Genomic DNA, 19,843 nt, shown 5'->3' with positions numbered 1-19,843 from the left:
ATATGCATAATCATGTTAATTTATAAAATTGAGCTGACTTGATTTTTTTCACTAATGAAATACATGACTTCAAAACTTTATTTCAATATTCATCCAAAATAATTATTCAGCTTACATGCATATGTGGCAAGTTCTTCACCCATTTAATTTGTTAACATTTTCTTTATTTCTACTCTTAACCTATATTTTACACCATGAAATTCCAAGTACTGTAAAACACAAGACTCTATTATCATTATTAGTACTGAAACAATTTTTTCTGAGGGGAAAGCAAACTGATATCTACATTCAAAGTATCAAATTCTACTATAACCTGAAATACAGGGAGTGTATCATTATTCCAAAACTCACTCTCTTTTTCTGCCTCCTGCATTGGTAGCTTCAAGAAATTACAAAGGGCCATGGTCTGATTTTCTCTTTTAGCTAACTGTGGGAAAGAGAAGGGCTCACAAAATGGCAAACAGGATGAGTAACACGATATAGGGGAATGAATAGTCAGTAGAAAAAGGAAAAGGATTTTTGATGGGAGGATTTTAATCTTACCGTGCTACAACTAAAAACTGGTCAATCTGACGGTCAGTAAGGGGGCTATCTGGATCCCATACTTTTACTTCCAGCTTTGCCTGTTCTCTGTCATCTAATTCTCCTGTCAAAAGATAGATGGGACAAAACACTTATTACTCACAATGTTTTTCTTTGTGTAGTTCTTGCACCATTGAGACATTGTACATTTTTAAACATATACACATACACACACATGATTAACAATCATCAGCAGTTATCCAGTTAAATTCTTCCATAATGCAGCATCACCAAAATAAATACCTTCCCCTAATATCAGCATTTCAATTTAAGGAGACATTCTTAGGAGGTGAAATACCAATGAACCTTAATAAAATGTTATTATAAAGTTGAAACCATACCCTAAGTAACCAACCAGTGGCTTCTTTAAATTGCTTGTCTAGTATATCAAAGTTACTGCCGCACTTAAGCCGTACTAAATTTAATTTTACACTTAATCAACTTTAACAATTAAATTCTATCCAATTTGTATTCTATGCCCTGAAAAAATGAATCATTATGCAAAAATGCTGTCTACTGTGTTTAAGCCTTTTTTAACCTCTTCAGCCAGTACATTATCTGTACTGTTAAAAACAAGAAAGTTACTATATACTGCACCATCATTTCCCAACTTCATTTATGTCAACAAAACAATTTCTGTACATGCACATGGCTGAAAGTGGGGGTGGTTTCCAAAATTTATTTTGCCCTATATACATTGTTACAAGAATATGATTGGTACTGCATGGAAGAACAGTGAAGTGTGAATTTGGTACAAGGATTCACATTCATAAAACTTAATCTTGTCTTGCCTACTACACCAATAACTTGTCCTGTAAAATAAGAAACATTTCAGAGGCTGATGGAGGAAGCACCACCTGTGCTACCAGTACAAGGAGATTTTCCCGTGGGATGTAGCCAACACATTTGTGGCCACCAGAGATGACAACAGTCAAGTCAGAATCACTGTCTTTCCCTGCTGTTTTAGAATAGGAGGGTGTTCTTCCCTCAGCCAACATGCAAAAATCACTAATGTTTAGCTGGTTGCCAGTACTTCTCTGTGACTTTTACAATCTACTGCAAGAATGAAAACCTGTTGTCAGATGCAGCCATTCCACTCCCTTTGAAAATCTGGGCTGTGTAGATCCCTCTCTGATCACACAGAAGATTACTTTATTCTGTGCTGTTTCTTATGACTTATGACAGTCTTCTTATGACAGTCACATTCTCAGAAAAACAGCCAGTCTAAACATGCACAGTATCATCAAGACATGAAACAACCTGTACACTTGAGAGACTGGAAGCAGACTGCAAACCAAGTACTGGCTCTTCTCAAATCACATAATATATGATGACTTCTAGCACATTGATTCTGCAAAGAAATTAAAATGTGGTATATATTTATCCCTAGCAAACACACAAGTTAGAACTGCACCATGCTGTCTGGCTAATGTTTCAGGAACAAATTTCACAGTCACATTCTCAGAAAAACCCAGTAAATTACTTTCTTCCAATACACAGGCAATAAAGCACTGGCTGCCTAATGGGACTTCAGCTTCTGTTCAAGCTAATTCACATCCAATACTGAAGACAAACTGTTAATTTCTGGCATCTTGGAAAGGATTTTAGATCTATAAACTTATTCTATCGATTGCACACCTGTCAATACATTCATTTCTTCCATCTGTGACAGACACATTGTGGGTGATGTTCTAAATTTTATAAATATTCTCTGAGCACTTCATTTCAATCTGTTAATAGTTAGTTTTTAAATACCTTTAATGTTAGTTAACCATTTCAGGACATCATAGTCTGGGGATCAAACATTATTCAGGTAGATTATACTTCTCACCAAGAGAAAACATCATACAAACACAGCACCAATATTCAAACAAAACATGTCTTCTGAATCAAGTTTTCAAAAAGAATCAAAAACCCGCAATACTACAGTTCTTACTTTAATTAGATGAAACGAAACAATTGCTACTATAAAGTGTTGTAACTCTTCATAAATGTGAATGTCAAATATTGCAAGCAGCATTTGTAATGGCAGTAGACATAAATAGGATACAAGCAATGGAATATCTATACCAAAATAATCTATACACATCTAATAATTGCAATATTAAATATCTGCAAAAATGGTAGAGGTTTCCAGAAAATAGGTGGAGTCTGCCAAGCTGCACTTTCAACAGCTATGCAATTCCTGATCTTCCACTTACATGGCAGGATATAATCACTTAAACAGGGAAAGTAACTTATACAGACCAAACCATGGAGGCAGTCAAGCAGTGCTGTAAAAACCTCAGAAAAGTTTATTTCAGGAATAAGTATTTTGTTGACTTCCTTTGCCTGTGCTGAAAGCATTAGTATAGGAGGATCACATAATATAAGTAGGTCTTTGAAAATAATGGTTATCAACCCTCTCTGTTTTACTTGAGCTGTCAATCCTTAGCTGATCATGCCTATACTGCATCCCATAGGATTTTTAACTTAGCAAACCACTTTAAGATACAATTTCTCTGTTAGCACATCAACATTTATCTTATACATTGTTGAATTTGACACCAAAGTATAAGACATTCAAACTGAACAGATGATGAAGTTGTCATAGTATAAATTTGTTATACTGCAAAACCCAGCTCACAAAGGAATGGGGGAGTTTTACTTTCACCATTTTCAGTGCATCTGAGAAGTTCAGTTTAAAGGTGTCACCTTCCCTTACCACCAGCAGCATTTCAATTACAGCTCCTGAGAAGTACTGAGAAGGAATTTTTTTTTAATAACTGATATACCATACCAGTATATACAACTTATTCTAGTCACTGCTTACAATTTTATTACAGCCTGTCTAACCCTGATGACTAATTGGAAAACATTAGTACATTGTCAGAAATACATCTGGTTTACTCTTCATCAATCACACAATTCCTTATTTCTCATGAATGTCTTCTAGTAAAAAGTAAGAATTTTCTTTAAAAATAAAAGTTGAAAAGTCTTGTATTTCAATTAGTCATTTTAGACAAATGAAAGCATGATGTGCCCCTCTAAAAAAAGGAAGAAAAAATGTACTAAACAAAAATAAACTAAATGTATTTAAAATGAGGAACATGAAATTAAAGATCTAAGTAGTCTTTTAGATTTCTCTTTCTGCAGATAAATACCCCAAAGATAACTAGTACATCAGATTCAGCATGATTCTATGTTCTTCTTGTATCCAGCTAAAAGAAAATTACTTTCAATACAAACAGCTTCTTAGAGTGAAATTCTTTGAATTTAAACATGAAAATACTGCAATATAACATATTAAGAAACTGAAATATGAATCTCTAAGCTAGGTTTTATTTTAAAAATCATTGTCAATGAAACAATACAAATCTAATTTTTAATGAAAAACAGTTGATGAGGTGTCTGATTTTAAAGACACCTTTGATGTATAAAGTTTTATTTATGTATTTTGCACAATTTGCACTATTTTTCAAAAAGCTTTTATTCTCCTTCTCAAAAAGTAATTTGGCCATTAATTAAATTCAAACATGCAAACTGAACACCTGCAGTACTCAGTTTGCTGAATGAACCCAGATTTCAGGATATGCAAAACAGAGGTGCCAGTTGCTGGATCCTTAATTCCACAGGACAGAAAATCTGTGGCTTTGGGGTTTTGGTCATAGTAAGGCCGTAGATCTCTCCATGGACAGAACTGGCCACCAGACCAAGAGTTCCAACCACAGAGATCCTCCCAGTAAGCAAATTCATTTATTCATCCAATCTCCTGAAATCAGCCAGTTTTGATGTGTGTGTCAATTCCTCAGGCTCACGGGACACCTAAGCGGATAAATGTGGAGGCACTTTTAAAGGCTCACATTCTTAATGCTTAGCACATGTATCAGAGTTCAATCCATATCAGAGTGTCTTCACCTCTGTGGTTCAGTTTTGTACTTGTGGAACAGAAATATCTCTTAGCTAACGTTGCAAGGATGAGGAAGAGAGGTACTTGTTGGTTCTTATACTCCCCTAGATGAGTTTAGCATCCGACACAATGAAATTTCTTTCACTGAAATATGGATTTAGCAGATCAAGCATTTAGCAGGTTGTTGCCAGAACTCTTTGGGAGTATACTACCTGCAGGTAATCCTAAATGGTTTTTTGAACATAGTTTCCTGTGTTGTTTGTGTACCATTGTTTTAAAAATAGGCAACAAATCAGTGAAAATGAAGTTTCAGTTCATGAATCACATTCTCATGCTGCTATTCAGACAGTCTGCAAACATTTTCTCTGACTTGCAGAGGAGAAAAATAGAATCACATTGAATTTTCTTGCACTGTATATGAACAAAGTTCCAGACATTAAGCCTGTCTGTCTAATGCAAAATCTGAGCTTTCTCCTTGGATGAAAAGTACATTAGTTCCTCACTAAAAGAGTCAGTATATTCATCCTGCATAAAATTCTTATTACTCATTTTTATTTAATCTTTTTATCATTTGAAATTCTCACCAGTACAGATTAAAAAATTCAGAAGAAAAGTTCAAAAATTAACACTTAACTCTTCAAAAAATATAATGGAATTATGTGCAAATAAGTTCTCTGATCAAAATAACATGAGAAAGCTTAGATGAAAAGTGTAGGCAAAAGAAAAATTATTTGTTTCCCTTTCAATTTCAAACCAATCTCCCCTCTGCCTTAGCTTGTCTGACAGAGGTATATTCAGCTTTTAATTATTAAGGTAAGGAATTATATGTTTATGTAAATCTCATGGTAAAAATTTATGAATGTAAGACACGTATAAGGACTAGAAATTAAAATCAGGCTATGCATAGAGACTATAAATGAAATGTATTATGTGATAAAGGCCTGTTACTTGTCTATAATCATTTAAGCTGCTACTGGGCATTTTTAAAGCCAATAAAACATGCATAGTCCAGTCACCACTTATCCTCTAGAGCTTGAATGTATAAAAACATTTAATCATTCTGCACTTGAAAAATCCCTTTTGAAATAGAACTGCCTCCTATGACCTTAAAGCTTTCTCAGTGTTCAGCCTTGCAGTACTTATAATCTAATCACTGATGATCAAAAGACAAGCACTCACTAAACAGTCAGAGCTTCAATTCATCAAGTTCTAAATTCCTAGAAATTAACAGAAAGAATTGCACTTGAGCTCAGAACAAACTGAACTGCAAACACACATTAATGACCAACTTCTACATAATGCAGCATCAAGGATGGCTGGCTTATGGAAATGCCCAGTGCTGGAAGGAAGGAACAAGTGAGGCTGCCTCTTTCTGAAAACCCTACAGAACAGTTTTCAGTTTTGCTGAAATTCCTGAAGTAGCAACAGATGAGGCAATAGGGTTTTCAGGAAAGCATGGTGAAAATTATTCTGAGTGCAAATAAAAGAATAGTTGAACATTGCATATGAATATTAATAGTATTTAAAATACTTGCTTTTGAAAAAGGGATACTATAATGCAGAGACATTTCTTCTCAAAATAAAAAAACAAACAAACAAAAAACCCCAAATCAAAACAAACCAACCAAACAAAAAAAATCCCACACCAAAACCCTGACTAAATTAAAAGGAAATCTGTGGTCCTGCAGTTTTGGGTTGTGTTGTTGTTTTGTTTTGTTTTGGTTTTTTTTTAAGCCCTAATGTTAAAAATACTAAAATTCCTTGTTACTTAAGCATTCTAAAGAGAAAAAAACCTTTCTGTGTAAATAAATGTAAAGAAAATCCTTTAGACAAGAACTTTTTGTTTAGGATGAATATATTTTGACTTATTAAAATGTAAAAAAAACACATTTCATCTGCTATTTGTTTTTTCATCTTCTACAGAATAAACTTAGAAGAAAAATCAGACTTGCAGTAAAACAGCAAAGAAACAACATTCTGAACTTACAGTGAGTCCTTTTAGGTGAAGTTACTGAGGTAGAAAATACCAGCAAAGTCAATTAAACACTAAGACTTGCTGCTTGAAAAGTGATTGGAGTGCCCAGGGGGATAATAAGCACATACACAGCACACAATAAATAACTGTACCCTTCATAAGGCTGACTACCTGACAGAACTCATTTAGTATTTGAACAATCACAGCCAAGGCTCTACAGCTATTATTAGCAATAAAATCTTTCTGACAGCAATCATGCCCAACCTGCCACACCAACAGGCAGCACAGACCATTCCTGCTGCATTGCAACCACTTTAACCATTTCCTTCAAGCTGCAGAGAAATAGGAGCTTCATAACAAACATAACACTAATAACAGAAGCCTAAGTCTCCTCAAGGAGCTAAAGACAGCAGAGTATCATGGCTCTTTTTTTACAAAGACCAAAAACTTGATTGACCTCAAGCATATATCAAAGTTGAGAAAGGCAGACCTGCTTTTACAATTCAGAGCGAAAAATGAACAAGAAACCAAACAATACCAGAAAAAACCCACTCCAACTATCCCAAACAGGACAAACCAAAGAAGTCATCTCTGTAAAATCTAATTGATAAACAGCACAATTTCCAGCTCTTCTATCTTATCCTCCACTGCTAACAATAGGAGTTGTGAATGATCTGAGAACTGAAGCTCAGAAATTTCCATCACCACAATAATTTTGATCTGTTTGATCAAAATTATACATGCACTTAATACCTCAACAAATTGGACCAGAAGTCAACAAGTATTTTTAAATAACACCACTGAAAACACTTCATAAAACACTATAGTTTATAATGCAGAGTTTCAAATACCTAGTTGAGCTTCTATAGTGCATGTGGCTGCAGTCCTAAACTACAGATTTTCCTTGCAAACGCATGATTAGGCTGAAACAAATTCCTTCCTGAAAACAGGAATCAAGAGGCCATTTACATGTGTTTTGTTTAATTTCTAATAAAACTAATAAAATTAAATCAACGTGCTTTTAATTGTCCAGCACACAAATCAATAACTCAGCTCCCTACAAGTGAGATTGGCAAACGAGATGTAAAGGACATCATAATCCTATTAAAATTTGACATGAACAATATTGTAAAGTGTATTTTACTGTTTGTGATAATCAAGCATTTGACAGTTAATTATGCAAAATTTACTGTACGAGCTTAATAAAAAAAAAAATCTTCAAATCTGACAAGGGACTACCGTGTTTAAATTGCCTAACCCTCAACAGCTCCTACTTTTCGAAGGTACTATAGAAAAAAGATTCACGTTAACTCAAAATCAAAAGTGCAACCAACAGAAAGCCCATTTGAGAACAAAATATATTTGAGCATATATAACGAGGAATTTTATTACTTGTTGAGATTAATTTCATCTAAATATCTGATCAATTTTAAATATCCATTTTCAGCTGAGATGAATAAGTCTCAGCAACATTTTTTTTCTATTTTGACCCTAAAGGTGAGTCTTACTGGGTTAGTACCATCACACCTGTTATGTTTGGTGTTCTACTGCAGCTTCCACAAATAGGAACTCCTAAATCTACTTGTTATATCTTTTGTTCCGTGCATTCCTTCTGAAAAATGCATTGAAACAGAAAGCCATCATCTTATAGTTGAACCAAGATTCTAACCAGTATTTTAAAGTTATCATTTATTTTGCTGCTGATTTACCAGATTTTCAGTCAAATATAAAAATTCAATGCATTTCACACTGAACTTGGTGAAATCAATTTCTACAAGGTCTCTAGGCATCTAGAAGCAAACCTGAGTTAGGCATAACCATCTCCTTTTGTACTTGCCCCTAAAGTTTTTTGGGTTTTTTTTGTTGTTTTTTTTTTTTTTTTTTTTTTTATTTCAGACTTGGAGCTTTGCTTTCTGCTCTGTGGATCCCATAAAGTCATCTTGAATTGACAAGAACCCTGGTTTGAGACACTGACTGTGAACTCCCAATTTGCTGTATGTGGAACACTTGCAGGTATGCAAGTGAGTAGACGCACTGGTTCCTCAACCCCATCCAGAAATAACTTTATGGTTGACAGCTTTTTCCACAAAATCCTTCCCCTCACATACTGCTGATGGAACAGCCTAAAGGTGCTGCTGTTGTCACCTTCTGTGGGTGCACAAGAAAAGCAACTCTTCCTTTGATCACACCTAAGCAGCTGGGTTTACTTTAATTCTACTTACTCATTTTGTAACAGCACTTTGTTTCACTCACAAAGGAAACACTAACATGGCCTCATAATTATGAGGCCTCATGATTTTTTAAAGCCAGTTAAATACAGAAGGTTAGACAGATAATATTTGGGAAACACTGAACTCAGGAAAAAAAAGGCAATATTTTCTGAATTTTATTTTTAAGAACTACTTACTGTATTAATATGTCCAGTTAATATCCAGCAACTGTCAAAAAAGTGATCACTTAGCACAAATTACAGACCATATTTTCTGGAAATCAATAGGACACTAAGACACAACATTTGTTTATCCTGTCAGATATTCCTCACAAACACACATTAGTCTGTCCTCAGAGTATCTGGCTGTCCAATTTTTAACTGAAATATTTGAATACAGAACCTTCTAAAACTACTCCATATCAGCACTTTTTTTTTTAAAAAAGGACTGATTATTATCCTCTCACAACAGCATTAAAGCATTGCAACTGCATCAACACTAACAGAAACAAGCCAGCACACAGACTTTTGACAAGAGAATCAGATGCACCATTGAAATGACTGGTGCAGGTCTCTGGCTGTATGAGTGACTTTCAAATTCAGCAGTGGTTCAGATCATAAATGGGAGAATTATGTACCACGAAGTAAGAGAACAGATCCCTCCCCATAATATTACAGTTGAGTTTCACCATTCTAAGGTATATTTTTATCAATTAAATAAAAGAAAAAAAAATTGATTATATGGGAAGCATTTATAGAATCAGAAAACACAATACACCAAGTCTAAGCAATTCTGAACTTTCATAATATTAAAAGTCCAAACAGATTGCAAATGAGTTTCTGATCTGCCTCTTTACCTGTAATCATGTTTAAACTTTAAATCCTGAAATTCCAATATTCCCAAACATTAAAAGGCTTGGACTGAGTTTAATAGTTTCCATTTGGTATGTTTGGCGTATTAAAAACAACATATTCTTAAAATGGAGTTTCAGTAAAAAGAACAGAAACAGTGAAAACTTTAGAAACCACCCTTAAAGGAATTAAGTCATTCTTTTTGAAACAGAAGCATTTTAGAAACGTTTAAGTTTCTCTGTATGCCATCCAAAATTTGCAGCTTAAATTTGCCCAACTGCTCCCCTTCTTCCTATCAAGAATTAATTAATTGAACTGCATTAATTCTAAAATGCCTTGGCTTCAAAGATGAAATCAGCCGCACAGCAAATGCTATTTCTAGGCACTCTTTGGGTATTTTCAGGTGTGCAAGAGGGACTCCAGCACTTAGTTTACAATTTTATTTACTAGAAGAAAAAAAATGCTTTGAACAGACCATTTTTGCTACAGGGTGCCTCTTCCTCCATTTCAGAGACCCTAATTCCTCTCCTGCATGTCTTAGCAGGGGGTACTCCTCTTCCTTGCCCACGCCACATTCTTTGTATTGCTTTAAAGGGCCAGAGAGAACCCAATTGTGTCAGATCCCCGCTCCATAAGGAATCCCCTAAGGTCTCCATTCAAACCCAGATGCAAGAGATAAGCAGCACCGGGCTGGCAACAGGACTGCAGCCGGGAGGGAACCATTAGCATGAGAGTCTGAGATCAGCCCTCCAGGCTATGAAAACAGGAACTCGCAAACAGCCCGGAACTGGGCCCTCAATTAGGACCAGCAGCCAGTTCCCAGATAAACCTTTACACCGCAATCATACTTGTCAATGCCTTGCTGCTTGGTTCCTGCCACGCACCTCTGCACAGACACTGAGAACTCATTTCCCAAATCAAGGCTGACCCCTCCTGCATGCACCACGCCATGTCCCTCTCTGACGCGGCTCCGGCGCGCCCAGGCCGGGCCGGCTCTGCCTGACTCGCTGCGCCCTCAGAGCGGGCGCCTGAGCCCGGGGAGCTGCTGCACCCAGGCAGGGAAGGCAGCAAACATTGCCAGCAGACGCTTCCCTGTCGGAGCCCTAGCTGCTGAGAATTTTTAACTTTCTGCACTTAACACTGACCCCCAAGAAAACACTACATTTAACCTGAAGTCATAGAGAAAGTTTCCAAAATTGAATGATAAAACTGAGATTACGAGTGTGTAGTTTGAATAGAAGTGTCTAATATCACATAGTAAAAAAAGAGTTTAAAGTTTTAAAATATAGTAATCTATATAAAACAAGATAGAAGCTTTAAAGCAGAAGCTAATCCTCCTTTACCTTTTTTACTTTCTTCATAAGCTTAAGTAGTATTGTATAATTTTAAAAATCCACATTACAAGTCACAGTTTTAAATTATAAATAATTTAAGTATGTCCTCTTAATTAAACAATTTATCCTTTAAAAAACCTTATAAAAAGAGAGCTACAACTCCATTTTATAATTTATTAATAAAACACTACACAACTCACAATTATAAGACTACAATAGAAATAAAAACTATAAACACCTAATTCCAAACAAAAATACCATCTCATACATTTAATCCGAACCTTAACAAAAAAAAAAAAAAAAAAAAAAAAAACAAACAAACCAAAGAAAAAACCAGAACACACACACCAAACAAAAAAATCCACACTTAGTGGTGGATTGGCATATAACAATTACTAAAAAAAATAACCAAACTCAAAATAAAATTTAAAAAAATCATAGTTAAATAATCTGTTTATTTAACTAAACCTCCCACCATCATAAAAAAAAACTTTTAAAAATAATCACTTCCCCTGCTCAGATAACCATGCATGTGGCTGGCTGTGGATGCTGCCCAGGGGAACACCAGACCCCAGTAATGGCTGACACCCCCTCCCTGCCTGTCAGCACCACAGGACTTTATCACAGAGCTGCTTCTCTCAGCCTCTTCATTCCCAAATAAATTTCCTATACTTATGGAGAACAATTATACACTACGTACAGCAACAATCTACTTGAGTTTGGACAAGAATCCTCTCCAGATTTCTACAGGATTTTAGGAATACAACACCTACCAATAGAGATACATGAGCTCAAACCAAGTTGTGTTATACCTAGGGTGTGAAGAAGGGAATGGGAGCTAAAGAAAAAATGTGGGAAACTAAGCACAGTGAAGGCTCACAGCCATGCTGGCCAAATCAATCAAAACTGCAACCAAGACACAGTGGTCAACAGGCTTTTTATAAAGAAAAATCCTGAAGTACTAAAAAAGGATCACAGAGGTTCATGAGGAAGCTCAAGATGACAGCCTACTGGATTTCTAATAGGCTTTAAGCAAATTTTAAGAAAACTAGCAAACCCCAAGTGACAAGATTTCCTGTAGGAAGAAACAGCTGATGGTCTGATTCACATGGTCCTTCCTCACTGCTGGGCTGGTTTTTTGAAATTCCTGATTTCAACACTTAAACATCTTACATTGCCTAGCACCACACTGTTCTGCTACATCCTGGTAAACAAAATCAAATGCAACAACAGAAAATTTATTTTGATAAATCACTTTTTTTAATAAAAACATAGGAAACTTATTCCAAATTGTAATAATTTTCTCAAAAATACAATTGTTTGGTTGGGATATTTTTTGTCAGAGAATTACTACAGACAGTTTCACAAAACTTACATATCATGCTTATAATGCAGTCATGATAAATTTTTTTTGTTAGATTTGTTTAGAAAATATCCTTTGCTTTGTAAGTTTTAATAGAGACTTGACAAACAGAAGACCTTTTTTTGACTTGGTTGCAGCCTTTCCACTTGATTCACAACACCATGAATGAATGAAAGGAAGCATTACTTAAGAAATTACTGATTTGGCCAACGAGGTTACTGTAAACAATTGGCTTCCTTTTTTTGCAACATGACTTCAATTGTGTTTGTTTAGCTAAGCTGTCATGCATTTTTATTTTGTGTGAATCCATTTAAATTGTGTGACAGCTGCAGTTAGGCCTATGATGGCATGCATGAGGCAGAAAGAGCAGCGCAGGCATGTGACAGGAAAAACAATGCATTGAAGCACCCCTACAGAGCAAAAAAATTTCCCGTTTCCCCCATTCTTAAGCATTATCCTACTTCATATAAACTATATCCCTAATGCCATGCTAGCGCTTTTTCTCTCTCATTCTCTGCTTTTTTAGCCAACCATGTAAAACAAACTGTCACTGCATCAGTTATTGCACTGCATGAGACACTGGTTGAAATGCCAGAATTTTAAAAACATTTGGATTTTAAAGCTGTGAGACAAGATTCAATGTTATATAAAAGTCTACCAAGAATCTAAACCAGTTTGCCTGAGTGTAATCTCCCTGCACACAAAACATGACTAAATAAAATTTGCTAGTTAAAGGTGACAAAAATTTGATCATATTCAGAACAATTTATTAAAGTGTGCCTTGTAACCAAGTAACAAAAATAATAATGACTTGCCTATACCAACACTGTAGAGGGTTTTGATCTGCTTGCTTAGGGCTTTAAGCTTTGCTTATTGAAGTTACTAGTCACAGATGTTACAGGTTGTTGATCAAATACTGTAGGTGAGTGCACCACACAGCAGCTTCTGGCCATCACATGCAGAGAACCAGACACCTCGCTGCTGTACTGAGGGGCAGGGATGCTCCACAGGAACAAGCCACTCCTTGCCCAAATTCATGCTCTTGATTCTCAGAGATAAACCTTTTTATTCCTGCTCTGCACAGAGGAGAGGAATGTTACCCCACACTGGAAAGAGATGTGAAACAAGCTGCGACATTCACAGGATAAGCCACTGGAGAAGGTGGTGTTCAAACAAAGAAAGGACATTCTTCAGTACCCTGCTAGCCAGAATTTCAGTCAATGCTGTACAACAGTCTCCTCTCTATCAGCATATTTAAAGCAACAAAAAAAGACTCAAAATCTCCAAACTAGAGTATAGACAGACTGTAACACTTGGCACTGGGGGGACAAAAGACTTCACACAACCATAAAATCATTCAAATCTGACAACTTTTACTCCCAAGAATGGTGTCAACAAAAGTCAGAAGAGACTGTGGAAAGAAATCTGCTCTGGTCTTTCTCCAAAGTTACAGTCTTTACTAAATGTGTGATCTAAACGATTTAGCTACATCATTACAAACAAAAGTGGCATGGATTTACAAGGCTTATGCATTTTCAACCAAATTTAAACTTTTTTTACATTTGTTTACTGCGATTGTGAAAGGATTTATGATTTAACATATCCTAAAGTGGAAAAACAGACAACAGCTGAATCTGGAAGACTTTATCCAGCATCTTGATTTTAATAAACCTTTCAGTCTTTTGAAAGTAAATGCTCTTTTTGTTTCAAAAATTAAAGAGCAATATAAATTTATCCAATACACCTCTGGGGCAGGGAGAAGCAGGTATGCTGCATTATCCAAAGTTGGACCTAATCACCTGGGTTTGCAGTACATTTTACTCAAGGATGCAAAAATGGCATCATCAATGCAAGGAAAAAAAAAATCTATTCCTACAAAAATCACAAATAGTTGTCCAATAGGCACAAAAAAAAAATCAAAACAAACAAAGTTATCACAATATGGAGAAAGTACAAGCAATTTGAATTTTTAATCTACTAGAATTCATCACTGGATTTACAACAAATTATTTTCATGTTTGTAGAATTTCTTTTTACTTTTCAGCCATGTTGTGACTAGTCTTCTGAAAGCTAATCTAAACCGTCTTTAGTCATTTGAATTGGATTTATATGCCAGTAACTTTGAAAATAAAACAACTGATGGTGAGTGAATCTTGGATTTGTTTATCTTTTTGTTTGTTTGTTTGTTTGATTTTCTGTGAATATAAAATATGCCTACCAACCACCTTCAAAGAGGTATTCTTCCTTTAGCTTAAAGAACAAGTTTTATGTGTGAACAAATTCAGAAATGCTTTTTATTTGATATCATCTAAGAATACTATTATTAGATGATATAAACTCTGATTTTTTTCAACTGACAAGATGTTACCTAAACTCTCTCTTTTAAGTTCAGGTGATGGCTCTACACTTCTAAAGAGTTACCCATTAGAACATAACAATTTGGAGATAGAGATCACTAGGCTGAAAAATGTACATAAAGACAAAAAATCTTTACAGAAGCCCATAGTTTCCAAATATAACTTTTCTAATCTATTAATTTTAAACTTTGTTTAGATTTTTTTTTATGAAAGAAAAGGCTTGACAGCGAATGGATTAACTTCCAGGCCATCAGCTTATATAAAGACACAGCAACAGCTGAATCATCTTTTGTTTTTACTCCTAGGTCAGAGGGCTATGGAAACATTTAGAATAAAATCAATCCAAACTACCATAATTTAGATATTTTGATCCTCCCAAAACCGAGCTCTTTTTCCCACCAGCCACTTGAAATAGGTGCAGATTAATCCAACCCAACTGCTCTAGAGCTCCACGTACCAACAGAACCTTGGTTTGTGGGCAGCCTCGTGCTTCTCTCTCTGATGGATTTATCATTTCCTACTGAAGGCAGCAAGAAGACTGCACCACTAATTGCATTTTGGGGGTTAGTGGGGTGTGAGGAAAAGAAGACAGTAACACACAATGAAATCCTATTTTCATGATGTACAAGAGAGATTATCTACTCATTTTAACTAAACCAAGGACTTAACTCAAAACGTTAAGCTCCAGAAGAACTGGGTAACTTCAGTTTAAATGAATATGGACTTTAAATTTAGAAAAAAAATCAAATAAGTAAAATTTGAACAGGAAAATATTTGCTTTATATTTAATATTCACTGTTTCATAATTAACCTCTGCCTTTAGAAATTTAAGTAAGAAGAATTCAGAAGAAAATTACTTCCTGCCTGGCAGACAACCCTAGCTTATCCTAAAAACCCTACAGTTCTACCAGGTACTTGGGAATCAGATCAGAACTTCCCAGTTGCCTTTCACACACATTGAGAGAGCCATTTTCACACGAGCCCTCTGGCAAGCTTTCCTCCTGAGCATATGAACATCTACAGGACTATTTTTTCCCTATGGCAGGTACATTTCACAGCAAGAATAGCAGTGGGTCATAATCTATTCATAAACCTGTTCTGAAACAAGTCTGTACATTTGATAAACAAACCTGAAGTGACTTCCTATAGTCTATTTCTGGTTATTAAATGAAAAGTCCCAATAATAATGCAGGTGATCTATTAAATAGCATTCATTGTAAAATAATCAGCCACTTGCCAGAAATCAAATTATTCTTGTTTCATACATTTATTAAATAAGGTCTGTAGAAATTAGAAATAATAGGGAGGTTTGTTCAAGTAAAAGTATAGCAGCAAAAAAAAAGTAGATCATGATGAATAGAAAATACAACATTTAAGGTTACAAATATATCTATTTGGGGCATTCAGAACTCCTTGGACTTACTGCAAGTCATGCTCTTTTCACATAATCCTTTCTTTTTAAAGAAGAAATACCATGACTCTTGAAAACAGTATCTAAATCTAGATACTTCCAAAGAAACATTTTTCTTTTTTTAAAATTTAATTAGCAAATATGGTTGTAAACATGACAAGACACAGTTACTCATGCTTCTTAAATATTATCTAAATCATAAATAATTATTTTACTTGAAATTTTATTTAAAATAATACTTCTATGTAGCAAAAGAGGCATAGGTAGTTGTGCTAGGTTATAAATAAATAAAATAAAATTTAAAAAAACATCAGCGATTTTAAAGCTATGCCAAGGCTAGAAAGAGTTGTTTCAACCCTGCTACAAAAGAGACAAGATGCTTTAAAAAAGGCAATATTTTGAAATAGGAAGACACAAATACCTGAATTCTCTATGCATTGTCTGCTTTAAAAGGGAAAGAAATATCTTTTCCACTTGTTTTACTACAGTGTCAATATTTTATAGATGGGTTGGTCCTTAACATCTTTTCTCAATGCAGCCTATATTAAATAACTAACCAGAGCATATAATTAAATAAACAAATATAAAATGCCTCTGCACAGACTGGAAATTAACATATTTTCAACAGCTATTCAAGTATCCTTTCTTTCTCCATAATATCTACTGGTGTTCATAAATTTTCTCAGACCTACCATCTTACTTTGTCTGCCTCTGTGCATTAGCTTAGTTCAGAAAGTCAGCATGAGCAATAAGGCAATATGACAACTTTTATTTTTTTCATTACTCAGAGATCAAGTATTTACCTTCCACAAGCATGTCTGGCACATCTGCTTGATATCTAGGCCCCACTCTGATTTCTCCCTTGTCTGCTAAAAGTGTTTTCAATGATGGATCATACACCAGTGAATAAAAAAAGGTATCCTAAAAAAAAAGGAGACATGTTTGCAACAGTATAATAATTTTTAAAATTAGGTTTGCAAATTTGTAACAACTTCCATTTGGAAATTTGCATACTTGACAGAACACAGGTTTGGTACATAAATCTTCATTCTATATAATACAGATGTTTGATGAATGCTTTTAAAAGGATTATTAAGACTTCTCCCATTGTTAGGACTTACTTCAGAACAGAGCAATAATGAAAAGATCCATACACAAAAATATATCAATGGATTTGAAGAGAATTGATGTTAAATGCTTACTGAATTTAACAAGTTTGCACTCATAGGTATCTCAACCATACTGACTTTCCATTATAAATTAATCTCAAAACAAATATAACACTCTTTGTAAACCCTTCTCAGGCACTAAAACTGCATCGGCAAATGTGGTATAGTGACATAAGCATAGGCCAAGTCCTGCTTTTAAAAATATTTTTACTGATTATCAGTGGTTTGGTGTAGAAATTTAAAAATAAAGACATGCTAAGTTCAGTTAGAAAACATTGTCTTCCTGATGTTATATTAAGACACTCCAAAGAAAAATATGTTTATTTTAAAGGTATTTTGCAATCTTTCAAATTCTTGGGGAATTTTCTTCCTCTCTGGTAAAGGTAAGCATCCTCAGTATCTTCCAGAGGGTGACGAGGAGATACTTTCCATACGATAAAAGGAAAAAATAAGGAGGAAAAAAAAGCACCATGTGGTTTCCTCCTTCAGTATCTGCTACAGGAAAACATCTCTATATTTTCAACTGTAAGATGCCATATTAATTATTTCAAATTAATTTTCTAAATACAAACAGATTCATGAAAAACCTATCATTTAAGTGTGTCAATAAAATTTTTATCAAATAATATTGTTTAAATCAGTGTTGTGAACAACATAATTTTTTTAACATATCATCCAAGGTGTGATTTTCAAAGTATTGTTTGCCCATTTGTTAAAAATACAGAAAGAAAAATAAACTTATCCTAATATTTACTTGAACAGAAATCACAATTACCTCTTTCTCCAGGTATGACAGCACAGATTCTGTCTCATTCAGAAGTGCAACACTGCATTTTCCCCTACACAAACATAAGCAATATTTATTAGTTACTTTGTAAAATAGTTACTTTGTAAAAAGTTCAAATTTCAAGTAGTTGCTTACAAGAGAACAATCTAGATATATTTTAAACTTCCACACTAAAAATAGAAAAACATTAAAATATTTAAAAATTAATATTGCCATACTTTATTAATACCAAAATTAATATAAAAGCAACAAAACAAATGGCTGTACTGAACCAAGCATTCAAATACATTGGAATTCCATCAAACTGGGAAATAATTTCAGTAATGGAAAGGCAAAAGAAGAGAAGAGGTACAATGGCAAACAATAAATGCACACACAATTAACAAAAAGGCCTGGATTATAGAAACATCACCTCCAAGTGATTTATCTCCAGTAAGTTCAGTGTATTATTTGAAAAAAAAATAACCCAAACTGGAAAGAATATAAGGCTTTCTTTAAGGCTGTAAAAACAAAGCACTTTTCTCTTTTGAATGGAAGCATTTTTAATAATCAATCATGGAATTCTTTTAGTTTCTTCTGTGCCCACATTAAAATGCTGATGAACCACATTTCTGTGCAGGCTCCTGTTGCCCAGTAGTGGTACAGACCTGCCCACTGTAACATAAGCAGTCAATGCAATGGGACTGGGAAACCAACACCCTCCTCCCCTTCTCATCCCATCTCCCCCAGCATTGTCTTGCCTCAAATTTCTCTATCTCCAACTTCTCCACAAGTAACCTGCAGAATTATTTTCAAAAAAATAATATTTTAAAGAAGCACTCATGGATATGGATGAAAAATGTTAAGTGTGCTGAATCACCTTGTTAGCAACTTGCATTTTTATGGTATAATTTACAACTCAACTACCATTTTATAGATACACATGTATGCATGCATGCACATATATATACACACATAAATATGTATATGAAGATATATTTATTACCCCTTACATACAGCACCTTGCATTTCATGCACCAAAGTTTTACTCAATTTAGTTGGTACTTGCCAGGAAGTTCTTGTGGCCTTAAACATCAGCTACAGGAAATAAACCCAGAACACCCACCTCCCATCTACCCTCACAGAACAGACCAGAACACAGAGAAAGAGTACTTGTTTGCAGAGACCTTCTTGATTTTAAGATAACACCAAAATGAGTATTGTAAAGTTATTCTGTCAGGGAGAGCTGACTCTAAGCTCAACCACAGGCATTTGAAGCCAGTTGCTAATGGCTGATCATTAAGTGAACATACCCAGCTAATGTCTTATTCATTGCCACTGCACAACCTGAGAAAGGGGGGTAAGGCACAAGTTACTGTCCTGAATTTCTCCTCATTGTCATATCTGTCAGGAGAACCACACCACCCAAGAAAAATGGGAAGAAGAGGAAGAAAAGTCTGACCACAATACACAACAGCTGAGGAAAATTCTCCCGCAGCAGAGAAGTAGGAAACCTTCCAGACACCCAATCGTGTCCTTCTTTGAAGGTTTAAGCTTTTGGCCTTGATAATTCCCGAGTGTTCACTTCCAAAAATTAATCATGTTATAGCATGAAGTCAGTTTTCCAACTTTATTTTAATATTTTATTTTGTTTTTTAGTGTAAAGAGCTAACCAGGAGTTCACCTTTCCAGTCTGGTTCTATTCCATACAGCACCAGTGTGGCCCCTCTCTCCATTAGAGCCTGCCCTTATTTAACTTCAATTACCATAGAGGCATTCATTGCTCCACTGCCATGGTGACTGCAAAAGTATTTTATTGACCAACCTCATCTTTGATTGCTGGTCCGCTAAGAAATTCATTTTATTTCATTAAGATCCAAGATTAGTCCCTGCAGCATGTCTTCACTCACTCCTGAGTGAGTTGCTATTTGATGCT

At 34.9% G+C, this 19,843-nt stretch overlaps 1 protein-coding gene across 5 annotated transcripts in view; it reads right to left on the bottom strand.

The window, feature by feature from the left end:
• Positions 1–19,843, bottom strand: part of MTA3 (metastasis associated 1 family member 3) — a 137,329-nt gene that overhangs the window by 83,209 nt on the left and 34,277 nt on the right. For all 5 annotated transcript variants that reach the window (XR_009418072.1, XM_059468480.1, XM_059468479.1 and 2 more), the window contains exons 5-7: positions 17,917–17,980; positions 16,776–16,893; positions 544–646 (exon numbers count right to left, since the gene is read on the bottom strand). Coding sequence is in view for 4 of the 5 variants with exons in the window: in XM_059468480.1 (XP_059324463.1) it covers positions 544–646; positions 16,776–16,893; positions 17,917–17,980 (285 nt within the window). In the remaining variant the exon portion in view is untranslated. The remainder of the gene's footprint in view (positions 1–543; positions 647–16,775; positions 16,894–17,916; positions 17,981–19,843) is intronic.

This window comes from Ammospiza nelsoni, chromosome 3 (genome assembly GCF_027579445.1).
Source record: "Ammospiza nelsoni isolate bAmmNel1 chromosome 3, bAmmNel1.pri, whole genome shotgun sequence".
Lineage (NCBI taxonomy): Eukaryota > Metazoa > Chordata > Aves > Passeriformes > Passerellidae > Ammospiza > Ammospiza nelsoni.
Note: the sequence above shows the minus strand (reverse complement) of the source record. Positions and strands in the feature narration are given on the sequence as shown.